The following is a 17,349-nucleotide window of genomic DNA, read 5'->3' on the forward strand; positions in this document are numbered from 1 at the left end:
TTATATATATATACTTTTACTGTATACTGTATAGCTTCTTTTTTGTAGGTGTAATAAACATTTAGAATTTCTAATGCTGAGAACAGGCTTTCTGTGAATTGTAATTTGTCCTAAATGTATTAAGGAACGTAGCCTGAATTTGTTAGATGTTCTTCTGGTCATAAAAATGGAAATAATTGAACTATTATAATACATATTTGTAATGCAGAGTCTCAATAAAGCTATTTTTTGAAAAACTGAAATAATCACAACCAACATTAACATTTAGGACATTTTTCCCTTATTTATTTAAACTATCAGGTATTTCTGAGTTGCATTATCAATATCTTTGTACCGGAGTGGTATTTGGCTTTATAGAGTGATCAATCTAGCAGAAGTGACTAAAACCATTACACCAGCTGGTAAAATTGAAGCCACAGATGTTCTCAAATGGTGCTAGCACCACCAGGAGCCATGACTTTGCTCCAAAGAGAGTGAAAGTTGCACTGTCCACTTTTCAGACCCTGCTGTTACAGAAAAGGCACCAAGCAGGTGGGGACCTTTCAGAAGGTGTCAAGTTAAGATACCTGAGCCAAGAATCTTGTTTCAGGCTCGTTTTTTCAAGACATTATCATGTAACAGGTTCCCATTTGCTGAACAGCTAAGCATTAGCCAACATTTCAGCACGTCGATTCCAGTGCATCTCAGCAGCAATGCACTTCCAGAGACATATTGCAAAAGATAATATTAAAAGCAATTGTTGTCTAGAAAAGACTTTTTATGCACTTTCTGAAAAGAATAACTCACCACCAAGTAATCTTGAATTCATAGATGGGGCGCTTGCAGTAATAATGGTTTATCAGATGTTTATCACACACACCAATGCACTGATGATCCACAGCAATTCCCTTGTCTGACAGGTCTGTCACAATACAATGCAGAAGATCGTATACATCAGCTACAGCCTCCCAGGGGCCAAAAGATACATCTACTTCACAGTGATGTTCAAACAGTTTTGTCTCACTTTCACTTCTTTCAAAACGTAGAGAGTTGAAAAGTGGACACTCATATGGGGTGATGGGCATTTCTTCCTTGAAAACACAGATCTTCAACTTTGCAAATCTTGCTTTTCTCTGCATGGCTCTAAGCTTAGCTATTTCAATTATCCGTTCCAAGTGTTCTAAACAACAACAAAAGTTACAAACAGTGAATGTCATGCGAGGAACAGAACACAATGTTTTCATGTGGAATCTAATTACTGCATCAAAGTGGCATGAATTATTCTTAAAACAATGCCAGAGGCAACAAAAGATATACTCAAGGGTTGCTTGCAGTTAGATACGGCCTACAATAATGAAATTATCCATATTCATATTGAGAGTTTAGTGTCTGTGATATTGATTTTATATCTTATGTGTGCATGTATATACCCCTACTTTAAATTCCAGTTATACACAACCTTATGATTGCAAGCTTTATAACGACTGCTTGAGCAGTATGCCAAAAGTTCAAGTTGTGAAATAACCAAAGAATCACAAGACTGAGAAAACTCCGGTTTTTTGGTCTTTAAGTTAGGTGTGAAGTCACATGTATGGCATTATTCTCTTCAGTTCAAGGCTGGTCTCAGACTAGCGTATTTTTAATATAAGCTGTGTTCAGATAAGATCTGTTGGTAATGTTATTATGTGTCTACAAGGAACAATGCAAAACACAGTAGTTTTGCTATTGTCTCAAAAAAATTGATTGTCGTCTGTAAGCTCTTTGAGGCAGGGGCCTGTTTATTGTATGTCCATAAAGTATTTAGCCCATTTAGGCACAATACATGAAATAATAAATAGCTGTTGAAACATTTCCTAAAGACCTTGAACGCACAACCTCTTATGCAAGGAAAGAGATGCAGGCCTCAAGAGAACCACCAATGCAGATTCAAAGAAATAGTTTTGTTCAAGAATCTCTTCTCACACTTTATGGGCTTGATCCTGCTCTCATTCAAGTCTAAGGAAAAACACTCATCACCTTGAATGATGCAGGTGGAAGTGCTGTGTGGGGGCTTCAAAGATGTCAAGAGCTAGGATGTTAGAGCGTAACTACCCAAAAGCAAAGCCAAAAACTGAAGCTTGGAAATGGAAATCAGAAGCCTAAATAAGTTTGAGGATCTGGGTCAAAATTACTCCAGTGTAGAGGAAATAGCATCAGAACCGCAGGACTTTCTAATAGTGTTAAGTGTTCTGAGGTAAATACGCAAAGGGGGTTTTCATGAACAGGAAGAAAGTAAACTCAGTCTTCTGAGCATTATTTATACTACACATACTAAGATACAATATACATTGTCAATATTCTTTAGTTTACCTTTGTAATATGGCATTAAGCCCAAGAAAGCTTGTCTAACTTTTTCTCCTTTAAGAGGCTGGACTTCCTCTAGATTGTCCAGCAATGGTCCTATGGAATAATATTGAGCTTCCTTGTAAACTGACCTCACCCGTTCTCTCGGAGGCAGGTCACCAGATCGCAGAAAGTTAAGTATGTCTCTAAACAGAAGGGGGGAAAATATTATTCAATAACAAGTCTTCAAAAAAATTTTGGGAAAAAAAAGAATTTAATTGTTAATCTGACATGAAATGGAGACACCATTTTACTCAGTCCAGCAATTTTCAAATTCAGAAGGTAAGCAGCAGCTCTCATTCTTATATGAACTGTGAACTCTATTTTCAAATGCACATTTTGAGTTGCATTTGGCATTTTTGAGCCTCCAGCGGGAAAATGTGATGTATGTGAAGCTAGGAGTGTTGGGATCCCAGTTTAAAAACACAGCAAACAAAACATTCAGGACGGTTTAATCTCTTAAACTGAAACAGGACACAGATTATAGTCTCTCACTGAGAACACAGTGATAATTTTCAGAGTAGCAGCTGTGTTAGTCTGTATCCGCAAAAAGAAAAGGAGGACTTGTGGCACCTTAGAGACTAACAAATTTATTTGAGCATAAGCTTTCGTGAGCTACAGCTCACTTCATCGGATGCATTCAGTGGAAAATACAGTGGGGAGATTTATATACACAGAGAACATGAAACAATGGGTGTTAACATACACACTGTAACCAGAGTGATCAGGTAAGGTGAGCTATTACCAGCAGGAGAGCGGGGGCGGGACAGGACAGGACCTTTTGTAGTGATAATCAAGGTGGGCCATTTCCAGCAGTTGACAAGAACATCTGAGGGGGAGGAGGGGGAATAAACATGGGGAAATAGATTCATAGATACTAAGCTCAGAAGGGTCCATTATGATCATCTAGTCTGACCTCCTGCACAACGCAGGCCACAGAATCTCACCCATCCACTCCTGCAAAAAACCTCTCCCCTATATCTGAGCTATTGAAGTCCTCAAATCATGGTTTAAAGACTTCAAGGAGCAGAGAATCCTGCAACAAGTGACCCATGCCTCATGCTACAGAGGAACGCGAAAAACCTCCAGGGCCTCCTTCCAATCTGCCCTGGAGGAAAATTCCTTCCCGACCCCAAAAATGGCGATCAGCTAAACCCTGAGCATATGGGCAAAATTCATCAGCCAGATACTACAGAAATTTCTTTCCTGAGTAACTCAGATCCCACCCCAATTCCAATTCAGCAGTCTCTCGGTGGAGTCTGTTTTTGAAGTTTTTTTGTAGCCCACGAAAGCTTATGCTCAAATAAATTTGTTAGTCTCTAAGGTGCCACAAGTACTCCTTTTCTTTTCACAGTGATAATTGTATTCATTAAGTACCCGATTTTGCTAAAGAACTATGTGGGCAGATCCCTCGGCCCACTGAAAACCTCACTAACATTGAAGAGCTCCAGGTGGGGTTGTAATGTCTGGCTGTGGAGTTGTCTTTACAGGATTAGGGCCTTCTGCAATTATTCTGACAACAGAAAAAGTGTTTCATTTGAATGTGTTTAACAATGGTTTAGATCAGAATGCTTTGAAGATGGAAAAACCACTTTACAAACATTCACTAATTAATCCTATTAGTGAACATATGACCTAAAACAAAGAACACACCTGCTACTTGGCCCTTCTTTATAATGTTGCAGGAAATATATAAAGTGCTGGTTTGGTTCGATAGTGTATATCACAATTAACTCAATTTCCAATAAGACAGTTGCCAGCAATAAGAAACTCACAAATGCCAACACTTGTTTTCAAATAAACAAATCAGCTTAATCATACTAGGAAATTCTGTCTTGATATAGATTGCACTTTGTGGTGGATTAAGCACTGACTGGCTTTGAAGAGAATTAGGTCCTCAACTGGATAGATGAAGAACATCCCTCTGGGAAAAGTATTTTGGAAATGAGGTTAGAATGTCCAATATATATTTCTACAAGCAAAGATCTGATCATGAAAAAGCTTATTATTTGGAGCAGCAATTACTGCCAACAAGTGGAACTAAATATTAGCAGAATCATGCTCAAAATAAATAAATAAATAATAAAAAGAAAGCTACTATCTTGTTTGAGACCTTTAGAAGGATTATAACAGAGCTCTGAATATAACACTACCAGACATCAGCAATTTAAAAGAAGTTCTTTGACCCCTGCATTGTTTTTCCACCTATAATATGTAAACAGGTCTTTTTAAAACAATAAAAAATTATTATGCTTACTTTCTCACTGGTCCAGGGAGTAGCTGGTCCACGTGCAAAACAAAGATTAATCCTACTACATTTTGCAGAATTTATTTGTTGGAAAGTGAAAATCCCCGAAAGGCATAGATTCTACCTAAACCTTCAGCTTTCTAAAGTGCATTATAATTAGAGCTGGGCCAGATTTCAAACAACAATTTCTCTTTCAGAGAAAATCTGGCAATTTTGGAGGTGAATAAATATCTGCAGGCTTGAAACAGTGCCACACATTTCATCAGCATGTAGTGTTAATCTGTTCACCTGAATTTACATATACCTGAAATTCAGATATGTGAAATTCAGGCAAATAAAAACGCAGACAACAGAAAAGAGGAAGAAAAAAAGATAAAAATTTGCCATTTTATCCAAAACAAGATTTGGCCCCTCTAAGTATTATAGTATGATTAACAGGGAAGAATATTTTACACTGAAGTCAAGCTTGTAAATTAGTCAGACAACTAGCATTGTGTTTTCCTTAACAGCACTGTTATACTCTAAACTTGGACGAATCTCTACAAATGTTCCATAAAACATTTGAAAATCATAACAACCAAAAAGAGGACTTTATCAAATATCCTAGGAACATCACTGCCATCCCCTTTTAGGGTAAAAACAACAAGATAATACCAACAAAAATCACAAAAAAGAGGCCACAATCATGTTATTACAAGAAATGGTGTCAAATACTCAACTTTTAATGTACAAGCAACTTGGCTCCCTGGATGGAGCTTTTTTGTGTGTTTGTATGTACACACACTTCTGCTGAGGACTAAAACATTGTTCAGGTTTTTTTGTAAAGTGAGTTACAATAATTAGTTTTTAAATAATAGGGTTTTTTGCACGACAACATACCAAGAAATCTGACAGTTTTCTGGAAGAAGTTTTAAAAACTGTAGTTGCATGTTAATCACACCAATCTTTGATAAAAAGATGCAATTCAAATGGGATTGAATCAGAAGACAGGCAAGAATTCATTTGCATTCTTAAAATTAATGATTCCTAACACAGTAACAGTTTCAAAATTAGAGTAATAAGGACAGTGCACATACCCAAAATAAGTTCCATCTCTGTCAATAAAATATCTGCCTTGAGCATCTGTTGGAATGTAGTGTCTTCCACTAAACATAGCAGCCAACATGGTATCTTCACAGCGTCTTAGTGTTGACAGCCTGGTAGTGAAATACATGCCTCCTACATTAAGCGGAACAACTTCTGGGAACTGGAAAAGCAATCATATCACTATTTAAAAGTTATTCTGTGGTGCTTCACAAACATGTATATGACAAGATCCCTTGACCCACACAGAGGAGAATCTCTACGAAACACAGGATAAGATTACAGATCCAAGATGGCACAAAGACACAGTCTGCGAGGAGATCGAAGTCTGAAGGTTTCATAAAGAGCGGAGGAATAGGGAGAGGGAACCTCCTGGCACAAAGGAAGGAGGAGACTGTTCCAAGCATAGAGCCGCTGCATGAAAGGCAATAACCCAAGAGTGAAACAAGGTAATGAAGGAAGCAGTTCAGAGAAAGAAATGAGCGGGTAACAACTTTTGGCAGATATAGGTCAAGGAAGAGTTGTGCTGAGTTTAGAGGGTAAGAATTACCTATATTTACAATAAGGCAGCAAGCACTTCTCTTTCTAGGGTAGAAGACAGCAGATAAATCCTAATGTGGATGAGGGGAGGGTACGGGTTTCGCGGGTAATACGCCTGGCTATCATGCAAAAAAGGAGTTCAGTTTCCTTCACCAAGCTAGTTGGCAATAGAAATTAAACTAGAAACTCTTGAGACTTCAGCATGAGAAATAATGGATTCCCTGATACTGTACAATGGAGGCTCAAATGTAAGCACCTCACCAGCTCAGAGGAGAACAGTCTTACACCACTCTTACCTGCTGAGGCAGCAAGTGCCCTGCCTGAGTTGCAGTAGGAGTGCCAGGGTCTTGGAAATCATCCTCTGCATCTGAACTCGACATGGCATCGTCCAGATTTCCACTGGCTTTGTTCTGCGCTGTGACTACCACCATCCCTCTGGCTCTTGTAACCAGGTCTGCCGGGCAGACAGCCGTGGCAATGCTAAATGAGAGACAAGACCCAAATTATCTGGATACTTTCCCTACCAGCTGCAGACAATCACAGGGCTGACAGAGAGACATAATTGTCCTGCTTTGTACAAATAATTTAGGACACTGTTATTATTGGGAAGTGAATCATTAGAGGGATGATTATTATTGTGCTGTGAGTCAAGCTCACAGATGCACATATATCTGGAGGAATGCAGTCTGCCCAGCAGTGCCAAGAAATCTCCTGTCAGACTCAGAGCAGGAGAACCCCTGTCACTGGCTGAATAAAATGCTGATTTTCATACGCTGCCCAATTCAGTGTTTGATTGGCTTAGTTCTTTTCAGCAGCAGAGCTGTCATTTCCCAGCTGAATTCCAATTAACTATTGGTTCACCTGCCGCTAAATTGCAATTGGCTGTTTACAGAGTTGTGTTCTGAAAGCTGTTCTCTTATTGGTTGGACTGTGCTGTAGTAATCCCGTCATTGTTTACAATAATGTTGTCAAGTCATTTAATCATCTTGCATCTTTCAAAGCAGTTTTGGCTCTGCTGTGTGTTAGTGCAGTAGCTTCAGATGCTTATAGCAGGGCTTTCTGCACATTGTGCCTTACCTGAAGGCTTCTGGTGCAGTTCTACCAACTCATGTAAAATATTAACCCCAAAAAACGAGCTACAAATCTAGCATTCTAACCACAAACACGTTGACGAAGTTTTCCTGTGAATTGAGTCTCACACTGTTGTGAATTTAGACCGATGCAGCATGATGTGGATAATAAAGGCCCATCTTATGTAGCAGAAAAGCAAGGCCAACCAGGTGGAAATACTGTGCTCTCTTCTGTGCAGTGTGGGGGGGAATTAGTAAGGGAGGGAACAGGGAAGACAGCAGGCAGCACTGAATCCTCCTCTTTTGCCACCACTCTCTACACTTTGTTTTCTCGCTGTGGTCTTTTGCTCCTTTAAAAAGACTTGTGTACATTCTGCAAGTGGAAAAACACCACAGCTTAAACAACTTTTTAGATTTCTAGCAGTGCATGCACACTTTGTTATCCTATTATTCTCACTTAAGTTTGCAGCTGGTTTTTACGTTATTACTCTGGGCTGGACACTGGTATTTTGTCACGAACAGGACTGCTCAAAGCAGCAAGCATCACTCCAATATTAGGACCTTTGCTTACAGGTCTTATCTTTCTCTCACATTGGCATTCTAGCCTCATTTCCAACACATCCACAGGGTGTCCTCATCATCCCTCCAGCCTGGGGACTGAATTCCCTTCAAAACCCATCACCACTGCTCTCAGTCTGTCAGAAAGTAAAATAAAGAAACTCTGCAGTTTTTAGTATAACCAACCTGTGAACTGTATTATTAAGCAGTTTTTATTTCCATTTCACAGGAAAACAGGCTACCAGTAGCCTCTCCCACAACAATTTAGCTCTTTGTAATTAGCTACCATCTGCTTCCACCCCACATTCCTACCCTTTCTGGTTGAAGGAGCATGAGTTCCTGGAGTCTTTTCTCCATTCTCGGATCCCGTCTGCAGTAGTCCTTCAAAACCTAGCACTTCAAGTGTCTCTTGTTTTTAAGCTTCTACATTAACAGTGATCTGCTTCCTTATCTGATGTCACTTATTTATCAAAGCCAAGCTGCTCACAGGTAACAGATACCAGCACTGAGTTATTTAAAAAAATAAATTAATAGTAATAATATGACCAAATCATTTATCTGAAAGGGAGTGAGAGAATTGACTTTACCCTCTGCCACCTGACCAAAAAAACCCTAATTTTGGACCAGCTATCCCTGATAGTGTCCACGTATGTCTACAACAGCTTTTTTTTAAAAAACTGCAACCATCAGCACCCCCAATGTCAGATACACCAGCACTCTCAACTTAGCTATGTACTACAATACTTATATGGCCTCCCATTACCAAAGAATCTGAGCACTTCACAATCTTTACTGTGTGTATCCTCATGATATCCCTGTGAGGAAGGGCAGTGCTATTGTCCCGATTTTACACAGAGGAAAGAGAGGATCAGAGAGGCTAAGTGTCTTGCCCAAGATCATATAGGGAGTCTGTGGCTGAACAGGTAATTGAAGCTAGATTTCCCAAGTTAGCATCCTAACCACTGAAACATTATTCCTGTAGGAGAGTTTCAACCACCATCAATGGTTACTTAGCAGGCTATGTGAAGTGAGTTTGGTGGTCTAACTCCTGATCTCCGGGGGATCCCATCAGACACTACAGTGATGGACACAGCATAAGAACCCACAGAGAATAGAATTTAAACATTATAAAAAAATTAAAAAAATCACCAAAACTAGCAATCTTGTTGGCAGTCTCAGCCTTGTTGTAGCCATGCTGGTCCCAGGATATTAGAGAGACAAGGTGGGTGAGGTAATATCTTTTACTGGACCAACTAGTGCCAGTGAAGGAAACAAGCTTTTGAGCTTACGCAAAGCTCATCTTCAGGTCTGGGAAAGGTACTCAGAGTGTCACAGCTAATACAAGGGTGGAACAAATAATGAGTTAACATGTTGCAAGAGACTATTCAAGGTGCAGTGGGCAGTTAACATTAACAACTAATGATTTAATGGACATAGATACCAAAATACCTTCTAGAGGTGAGTCTATACATCCAGCTCAGATTTGAGGAATGCTGAGGGTAGAAAGCCTCCCATACTATATCTGTCCTGCAGCTGGAGAACTGCAGTCTCCATGGGTTGTCAGTTCAACACCTTTCACTGGCCCTAGCTTCCATTAATCCCCAACCCCCTAAAAAAGTGTTTTTAAAAAGACTGAACAAAAAGGAAAGCATGGCTTATAATAGCAACAGCCACCTCAGTGTCTTTCTGACAGACACGGCAATAGATGAAAACAATCAAAACAAGCGTTTCATGAAGCAACCAACTGGCCTCTATTTCTTCTGAAAAGGAAACAGTTTAATTTTTCTGCCAGTTGATGTACCGCAAGCAGAATTGAGCCCCAACCAGCCCCAAAATAAAAATCTTTAATTATTCATGATGGGAAATACAGACCTAACAGAAGACTGTATTATCCATTAATAAACCTCTCAACTTTTAGCTTTGGAATAGCTCTTGGTGCCAAATATTTTTTTACTTGAACGCTCCAGCTATATTAACTGCAAAGAATTCCCTTCTCTACTACTCCAAAAGCAACACACACCAGAATACTTTGCATGTGCATTCCACTGGGGATATTAACCATTCTCCCAACTCACTTTTAGCACAAAAGGAGGGGTAAGTACCTTAAAAGGTCACTTAGCTACTATATTTTCATATTCCACTGTTTGTAGCCTCTTATCTTGAAAATATTCCATTTTCCCTAATCAGATTTCCCTAAGAACTGCTTGATCCTACCACCAATATTTTATTGGATGTTGAAATTAACAAGGTCATTTCTTGCCTAGTGACTACACATATTTTTAACATGTTTATAGGAAAAACTGTCAGTATTTCTTTTCCATAAACATCCTAGGGAGGAAATATACAGTACTGAAGATAACAGATTACAATCGTGCGTATTACAAAAAGATACACAACTTATTTTAAAGAGTACAGCATAAAGGTTTATAACAAGTGTCTTATGCTAGTGGAATGTGTTTTACATCAAAAGGCACAACAGGAACAGAGTTAACTCCACACTCACCACAAATGCCAGGGAAAGTTTCATCTGTTGGAGCCAGGAAATGGGCAAGATGATTTAGCAGAAGATCTCCGAACAAACAAAATGTAGCATCCTCAATTAAAGACCTGTGAAAGCTAAAGCAATGGAGCAGATGCCCTTTTTGTAATGAAGATAGCTAAAAGCAGTCCTAGACCCTACATCAATATTGAATATCCAGGTGATTTTGCCTGACGGAGCATATCAGTTTTGCCTAATGGAGCAGATCAGACTGGGACCCTAAAACATTGTGTTTGCTCTCTGCAGCTCAAACACTGCAAACGTAAAAGAAGAAATCATGGTAGAGGCTCCATTGGGAGATTTGGGATTAGTAACATTCAGGAGCTGGAATTACTGAGATTTATATACTGTTCCCACAGAGAGTCCTGCAACAAAAGGTGGGAAAGTAATAAGAGGAACCCTTTCCTTGGAGAACAGCTCCCTCAGAAGACTTGTAATCAAGGGAACTATCCTCAACCTCTAGTCTTTTGTCCAGAGCCAATTTATTCTAATTGGTTTTCATGTCTTCGGTTAATTGTTCTCTCTTAACCCTTCCAGTTTCCATCTTACATTTTACCTGCAATAGTCTATGCTCTTTCCTATTGGTTTTCCATTATCTGAAGGGTAACTGTTGGGCTTGAGTTACCTCTTGAATCTTGCCACTTAGGCATTCTAGTGATGTCTTTGCCTTGCAGCTTCCTTTTTTGTTTAGGGCTAGGCATTCCTTCTGGAACTCTGCAAAGATATCGTAGCTTCCATGCTAAATCCAAGGATTTTAATCTATTTATGTTTGATTTTAGATTCTTTTTCAATAGTTTCCACTTAAAAAATTTTTTTTCTCCAAAGTTTAGTGTCATTGTTTTATGATTCCACGTCCAAGGATGAAGAACTATATTGCGGTCACTATTATCTAGTGGCTAGAGATCATTCTTGACAACACCTGAGAGAAACACATTAGTCTGAGACACTAGTGACCAGACTAAAGAACTACATTCAGCTTCCAGCACTGAGGTGCCATGTGATGCTCTGGGCTGCCCTATGTGGTCAACACATGGAGCAAAGCATCATAACAACCTGTGACTTTACTTGTTCAAGTTTAACAATATCTTCGCTTGGATTCAAAATATTTTGCCTCAGTAAACGTAAGACAAAACGGCTCTGCAGCACAGAGGCAAAGTATTATGAAGTCATTCAAGGACCAAGAGCGATCTGGACAATTGGACACAATCTGGTAGAAACAGAGGCAGTTAGTCATCTAATATCTTGTTACCTCTTCTGGAGCTTGGAAGAAAAGCATGTTGGCCCAGGCTGTGGAGGTGGACAAAGGGGAAGCATCAGTCGTGGTAAAGAATAGGTTAATAACAAGCCAGGAAACTGCAAACTAGAGTAATCAGCAGAATGTGAGAAATAGAGAGCAGAGGATCCTATATTTCTGCTAGAAATACTGCTATTCCTTTACTACTACATTTTGGTGTAATCAGAGGTCCCTATGTTTGCAGGGCTGTGGGTGTATCTGACTACACAATATCATCCCAACAAAGAAAATGTACTTCTTTAATATTTTATACAGCTCTGCATCACTCCAAGTTCCTTCTTTCAAGCTGCTATAAAACCACCATTACAGAGTGGATACAACTATGCAACAATCTTCCAGAGGAGATCAAATGAATCCACAATCTGACCATCTTCAGGAAACATTAAAAAAAAAATTTTGTAAATGATTTTTCCGCACAAATGAAACTCGCAATTCAAACACCACATTGATTCCCAAATTCTGATGACCCTCCACCCCCACAAAAAAAACCTTACTCCTAAGAGAATTTTGACCCTTGAAAGGGAGAAATGAGTCCATGAAGTCCACTTGGGACTTCACTTTTGGGCACTACAAGACAGTGTTGTATAATGGATATAGCACTAGACCGGAAGTCAGAAGACCTGGTTCTATTCCTGGCTCTGCCATTGGCAGGTTGAGTGACCTTGAGCACATCAGGATACCTCTGTTTTGTCTCAGTTTGCTCCATCTGCAAAATGAGGATAATGATATTGACCTCTTTTGTACAGTGCTCCAAGATGTATAGATGAAAAATGATAAGTAAGAGCTAGTATTATTATTGCTATTGATCTTACACATAAGGTGCTCAGATACTCAGCAGATGGGCAGCAGAATAAAACCCTAAAATAGATTATTTTCCATCACTGGCAGAGTTTACAGACAGACCCCGCAAAGACAAATTATACTTCATTTCCTTGGCAGTGGTATCTATCTGTGTTTAGCTGATCAGATGATTTTTTTTTTTTAAACTAAGACGATCCAACCTCATTTACCCAGAGCATATGGCCTCTGAGAACAGAAAATGGGTTTGTTGCTTTATCAGATTGTAACGCGTTTCTTGGTCTGACAAACAGGACTGGCCTAGAGACCATGCCACATATTACTCATATGCACAATAAGAAACATTTGCATTGCAAATGGTAGAAATGGGCGCTGACTGTAATTAGAAAAACATCTTAGAACTACAAAGATGATGAGCTTTCATTCCATAACCCTCTTTTCATCACAATATAAAATGCACAGGCAAATATATGAAGGTAGAAGGACTTGGCTTTGGCAATTATTTTAAATCTTGTTATGAAATAAAGACCTATTTTTAATCTAATACAATTGATACTCAAAAGTCATGTGCACTGCACCCCCCCCCCAAATGCACAAGAGTGTTCAAGCAAAAAATAATGTTGGTAGTGACTCCTTCAATGATAATTTCTTCACATGCCTAAAACTGCATGGTAGCTTGCAAGAGCCTTCAGCTGCATGGTTACATCTTGCACTGTGCCACAGAAAGGTTTTCAATCTTATTTACAGGTAATGTATTATTTATAACACTGCCATTTGAAAGCCAGTGCTTTGGCTACTATATTGCCAGTTCTTATCTCACAGAAGCTGAGATAATAATGTACAGTTATTACTGATAAGCGATAATTATCCACATTTCTCCGGGGACTCCCAAATCTTTCAGATCATTGGAGTTTGTTTTGAATTAACAAAATTCAGATTCTATATGAATGTCACTTTCAGGGAGAAAGAATGAATTTTGGATAACCATGGAATATCATAATCTGTGAAGTACCAATAGTGACAAAATCTCATTAAAAATTCCCTCTTTCCAATAAAGTAAGGCTTTGAGAAGAAGGAATTATTAGGAGTGTTTCTCTGCAACTTCCCTACTCCATCTCCAAAGGCCTTTAATCAACTTTTATCATCCAAACTTTATAAGAAAAAAAATGTTAGAAAGAGAAAAATAAAAGTATGCTTCTATCCAGACATATAATAGCAATCCAACAGTGACAGTCCATCTATCCGTTATTTAAAGATCAGCTTTCACTGGTCAGTCAAAGGAAAAATTGGTAGAACCTATCCCAGTTGATTCTAAACTGGTAAATACTGATATTACCTTAGTCCTTGTTACTTAGTTATAGGATTACTCACAGCGATAACATTCAAACTTTGAACTCAATTTTGAAACTTGGGCACCTATATTTGAGAGACTATTTCTATGTTTATTTCCATTCTGCCTCTAAAATGAGTATTTAATATGCTTCCACAGGATCCTGTTTGACTGCCCAATTATGGAATTTGGTGTTCTCATTTAGGCACCCAAGTTTGAAAACTTTGGCTACAAAACTAGCATTTCCATTTGAACTTTCCAGCAATACAATTGCCTCTATAATGAAGCTCAGAGTAAATCATCAGAGCCCAAGAACAAGGATTTGTAATAACATTTATTTTATCTTTTTTAAAAGGTGAACAGATTGATTTTGTTAGTAAGATGCTTCAGTCATTAGTAAAAGAAGATGAATACTCAAATAAATGATCAGAAGAAAAAAATTAAAATTATATTCTTATTTTGTTTAACCTGAATTTTGATGTTCATTTATAGGCAGCTGAAGTTATTCTCTAAACCTGCTTCATTTCCTGCTCGCCCTCAGACACCCCTGCATGCAATGGATTACTGACATCACTATCACTGTTGACCAGCACCGGAACAAGAAGTCTGCCTAAAAGAAAAAAAGATAAGCAAATCTTTCTGAGTGGGTGGTTCCACTTTCTGATTCTCAGGCACTAATCCAATGCTCTTATGTTTGGGTTCACAGAAGCGCAGGGGAATAAGTAATTTGCTCCCAAACTCCTCCTCCCTTCATAAAATCCTGCTTTAATTGTTTAACTGATAAATATTTTCATTATTTTAAAAAAGTATGTTCACATTAGGTTTTGTAAATCGTTTTTTTTTTTACATTAAAAAAACAAATTTTGGACCTAAATTAAGTAGCTGGGGCCCCTTTAATTTTTCTAGAACATCATACTAAGGCCAAATCTAGAAAAGAAAATGAATGGAGACACTTCCTTAATAGGATGTATCATTGTTCTAAATTAGACATCAGATACCTTAGACCCATCTAATAATCCAATTATAAAGAAATATCCTCCCAATTTACAAACTGCTGTTCTACTTAGTGGACAAGATTACTTCCCCATAACTTGTTAACTGACATTTTTCCCCTAGATATGTTTTTTTCCTTAATCTCAGAGTTACTGAATGATCCTGTTTTGCTAGTTTTGTTTCATTCTCTAGGGAAGACAACATGCCTAGTACTGTCTCACCTTCTATTGTAACCCAGATTGAAGGAAGAGTATGTGTAGTGTTTCATACAAATGCTATCACAATTGCTGTTTTCTCAGCTCTTTTCAGATTGGTTTAATTAACTGCTTCTGAGGCAGAGTACTCCAGAGATGTGGTGTCAGTGAAGTTATGTACATGAAAAATGACATAAACAATGTATAATCCAGTATCATTTGTGAAGTTAACACAAGGGATCAGTTAGCCTGTTCATTTTACAACCCTATTTCCAGAGCACTGCTATTCAAATGTAAAAAAGTATTCTGTGCTGAATTTTAAGAGGATTTAGAAGATTTCAAGGGAACCTTGGTTTTTGCAGGGACAGAATGTTGTGCATGGCTGAACAGCAGCCTACTGGAAGATCAGGAGTAACATTTGAAATGAATCCCATATGGTCAAGGGTTTGTGTGTACTGAGCGGAGAAGAGAAATTGGGGAAGAAGAGTTACCTTAGTCTGAGAAAGGAAAGCTGCCCCCAAACAAGAGAGAGAATATTCTCAAACAGCAAAAGAACCCCTGACATGTGGTAAGCAGAATGCTACAAATCAGTTTAACATGTCAGTAATAGAACTGATTGTAAATGTAAAGGCCTGGGTACATGAGACATGCTTAGCAAAAGACAAAAGGGTATCTTGCACACATACCATTAATTAATTCTGTCTGGTTCGACCAGAAGGAACAGTTTAAAACAAAAGACATACTGTGTAGGTGGATATGACTGGAAGCAGCATCACCAGCAGTAACAACCCTAACTGGGAAATTGCATTAGAAGTAGAGGTTATCCAAACTAACCAGAGGATGCCAGAGAACAGATGAAGTCTGCCTGTGTGTACTGCCCATTCTGCATTTGCTGACAGTAACACTGACTAACACCAGAAGCCTGCACATTGTCCCCTTCAACAGCTCTTCCTACAAAATTATTTTTCTCACCTGACAGGTTGGCACTTGCAGTCTTCAGGAGCAGCGCTATTTGTAAGAATGGGCCAGCATACTGCGACAACCATTCTTATGCCACCTGGTGGCAACAGTCCAAAGGAACCTATTTTTGTTGGTTTCTATAACACCTGTTGCAGCCCTACCAGGCCTTTTCGAGGGAGTGTTTCCCCACTTGCCAGGTGGTAATTTTAAGGCAGTTTTGGGAGTACTGCTCTCAGCTAAAAAATTTTGCTGTGCATTTCAATTAGACCTATACAGTTTCCATTTTGATTTTGTCTCACCCTATTGCAACTTTCCTCACTTAGATGCTTGGGAGTGACAGCTTTTTAAGAACCAAAATAAACAGCTACCTGCCAAAACGACATCCATCACCACAGCGTGTAGGTGTCTACCCTTGGGCTGCCGCCCCCCCCCCCCTTTTTTTTTTTTAGCCATTAGAAAAGCACTACTGGATCCACCCATCTGCCTGCAGGCATCCCACTATCGCAAGGGAGAAAACATCCCTGGTAAACGACTCGGATTACATCCAGGTGGAGAAAGGCACTCAGGGCACCACAGGGGAAAAAAACCAAACCCAAGTATATGCAGGTGAACAGTGACCCTTATGCAGCGGGGCTGCAGCTGCAAAGGTCCCTGCTCCAGGCTTTGGGGACGGGAGGGGAGACTCCGCCCAGGCCGCCAACCTTTCAGGAGCCCTGTCTGAGGGCGCCCAGCTAGGAAACCCCCCCCCGGGGCTGGTGATATGCCTTGGCTGTCTGCTCGGCTGCTACAGCCCCGGGGTAACGGCCAGCCCCGCACTCCCGAGGCTGCCACAGCCCCTGGCGGGGGAGGTCGGTGGGGGTGGGCACACGCGTCCCCCCGCCCCCATGGGGACCCCGGCTGGGCGGAGACGGGCTGTGGCCTCCCCCCCTGGGCAGAGCCCGGCGGCGCCCCGGCCCGGGAAGCCCCTCCCCCAGCGAGAGCCGGGGGTGCCCCTCGCCCCCCAACGGACGGGGCGGCCGCCGCGCGCGCGCGCGCGCCCCTCCCCCTCACCTGCGGTGGCGGCTCCCCAGCTGCGGAGGCCGTCGAAGGGATGCGCAGCCCCGCCCCCGCCTCGGATGAGCCGCAGCCCCGCCCCGTGCCCCTCGCTCTACGTGCCGCGTCACGCGCTCCTCCGACCGGCCGAGCGAGGGCAGGGCCGGAGGAGGGGGCGTGGCCTGTCCCCCGACGGGCGGGGCTGGTCGCGTGCCGGGATTGCAGCCCCTGGGAGCTGGCTGCGTGCTGGAGCCCCCTTCCTGCCCCTGGAATGGGGGGTGCGGGGGCAGGGTCTCGCCCCATCGCTCACGTGCCTCTTTCAACGTGTGGGCGGGGTGGGCTTCGCTGC

The 17,349-nt window shown here is 40.6% G+C and overlaps 1 protein-coding gene across 11 annotated transcripts in view; it reads right to left on the reverse strand.

Annotated features, from left to right (window-relative positions):
* KCTD7 (potassium channel tetramerization domain containing 7) overlaps positions 1-17,092 on the reverse strand; it is a 29,380-nt gene extending 12,288 nt beyond the window's left edge. For 4 of the 11 annotated variants that reach the window (XM_073315075.1, XM_073315074.1, XM_073315073.1 and 1 more), the window contains exons 1-5: positions 9,010-11,686; positions 6,529-6,712; positions 5,686-5,855; positions 2,329-2,507; positions 787-1,159 (exon numbers count right to left, since the gene is read on the reverse strand). In XM_073315075.1, coding sequence (XP_073171176.1) covers positions 787-1,159; positions 2,329-2,507; positions 5,686-5,855; positions 6,529-6,663 — 857 coding nt within the window. In that variant the 5' untranslated portion in view covers positions 6,664-6,712; positions 9,010-11,686. Of the gene's footprint in view, positions 1-786; positions 1,160-2,328; positions 2,508-5,685; positions 5,856-6,528; positions 6,713-9,009; positions 11,687-14,289; positions 14,432-17,018 lie in introns of those variants that run through there. The other 7 variants (XM_073315065.1, XM_073315067.1, XM_073315064.1 and 4 more) reach the window with 7 other exon arrangements.
* Between the last annotated feature and the right edge of the window lie 257 nt (positions 17,093-17,349).

Source organism: Lepidochelys kempii, chromosome 17, assembly GCF_965140285.1.
Source record: "Lepidochelys kempii isolate rLepKem1 chromosome 17, rLepKem1.hap1, whole genome shotgun sequence".
Lineage (NCBI taxonomy): Eukaryota > Metazoa > Chordata > Testudines > Cheloniidae > Lepidochelys > Lepidochelys kempii.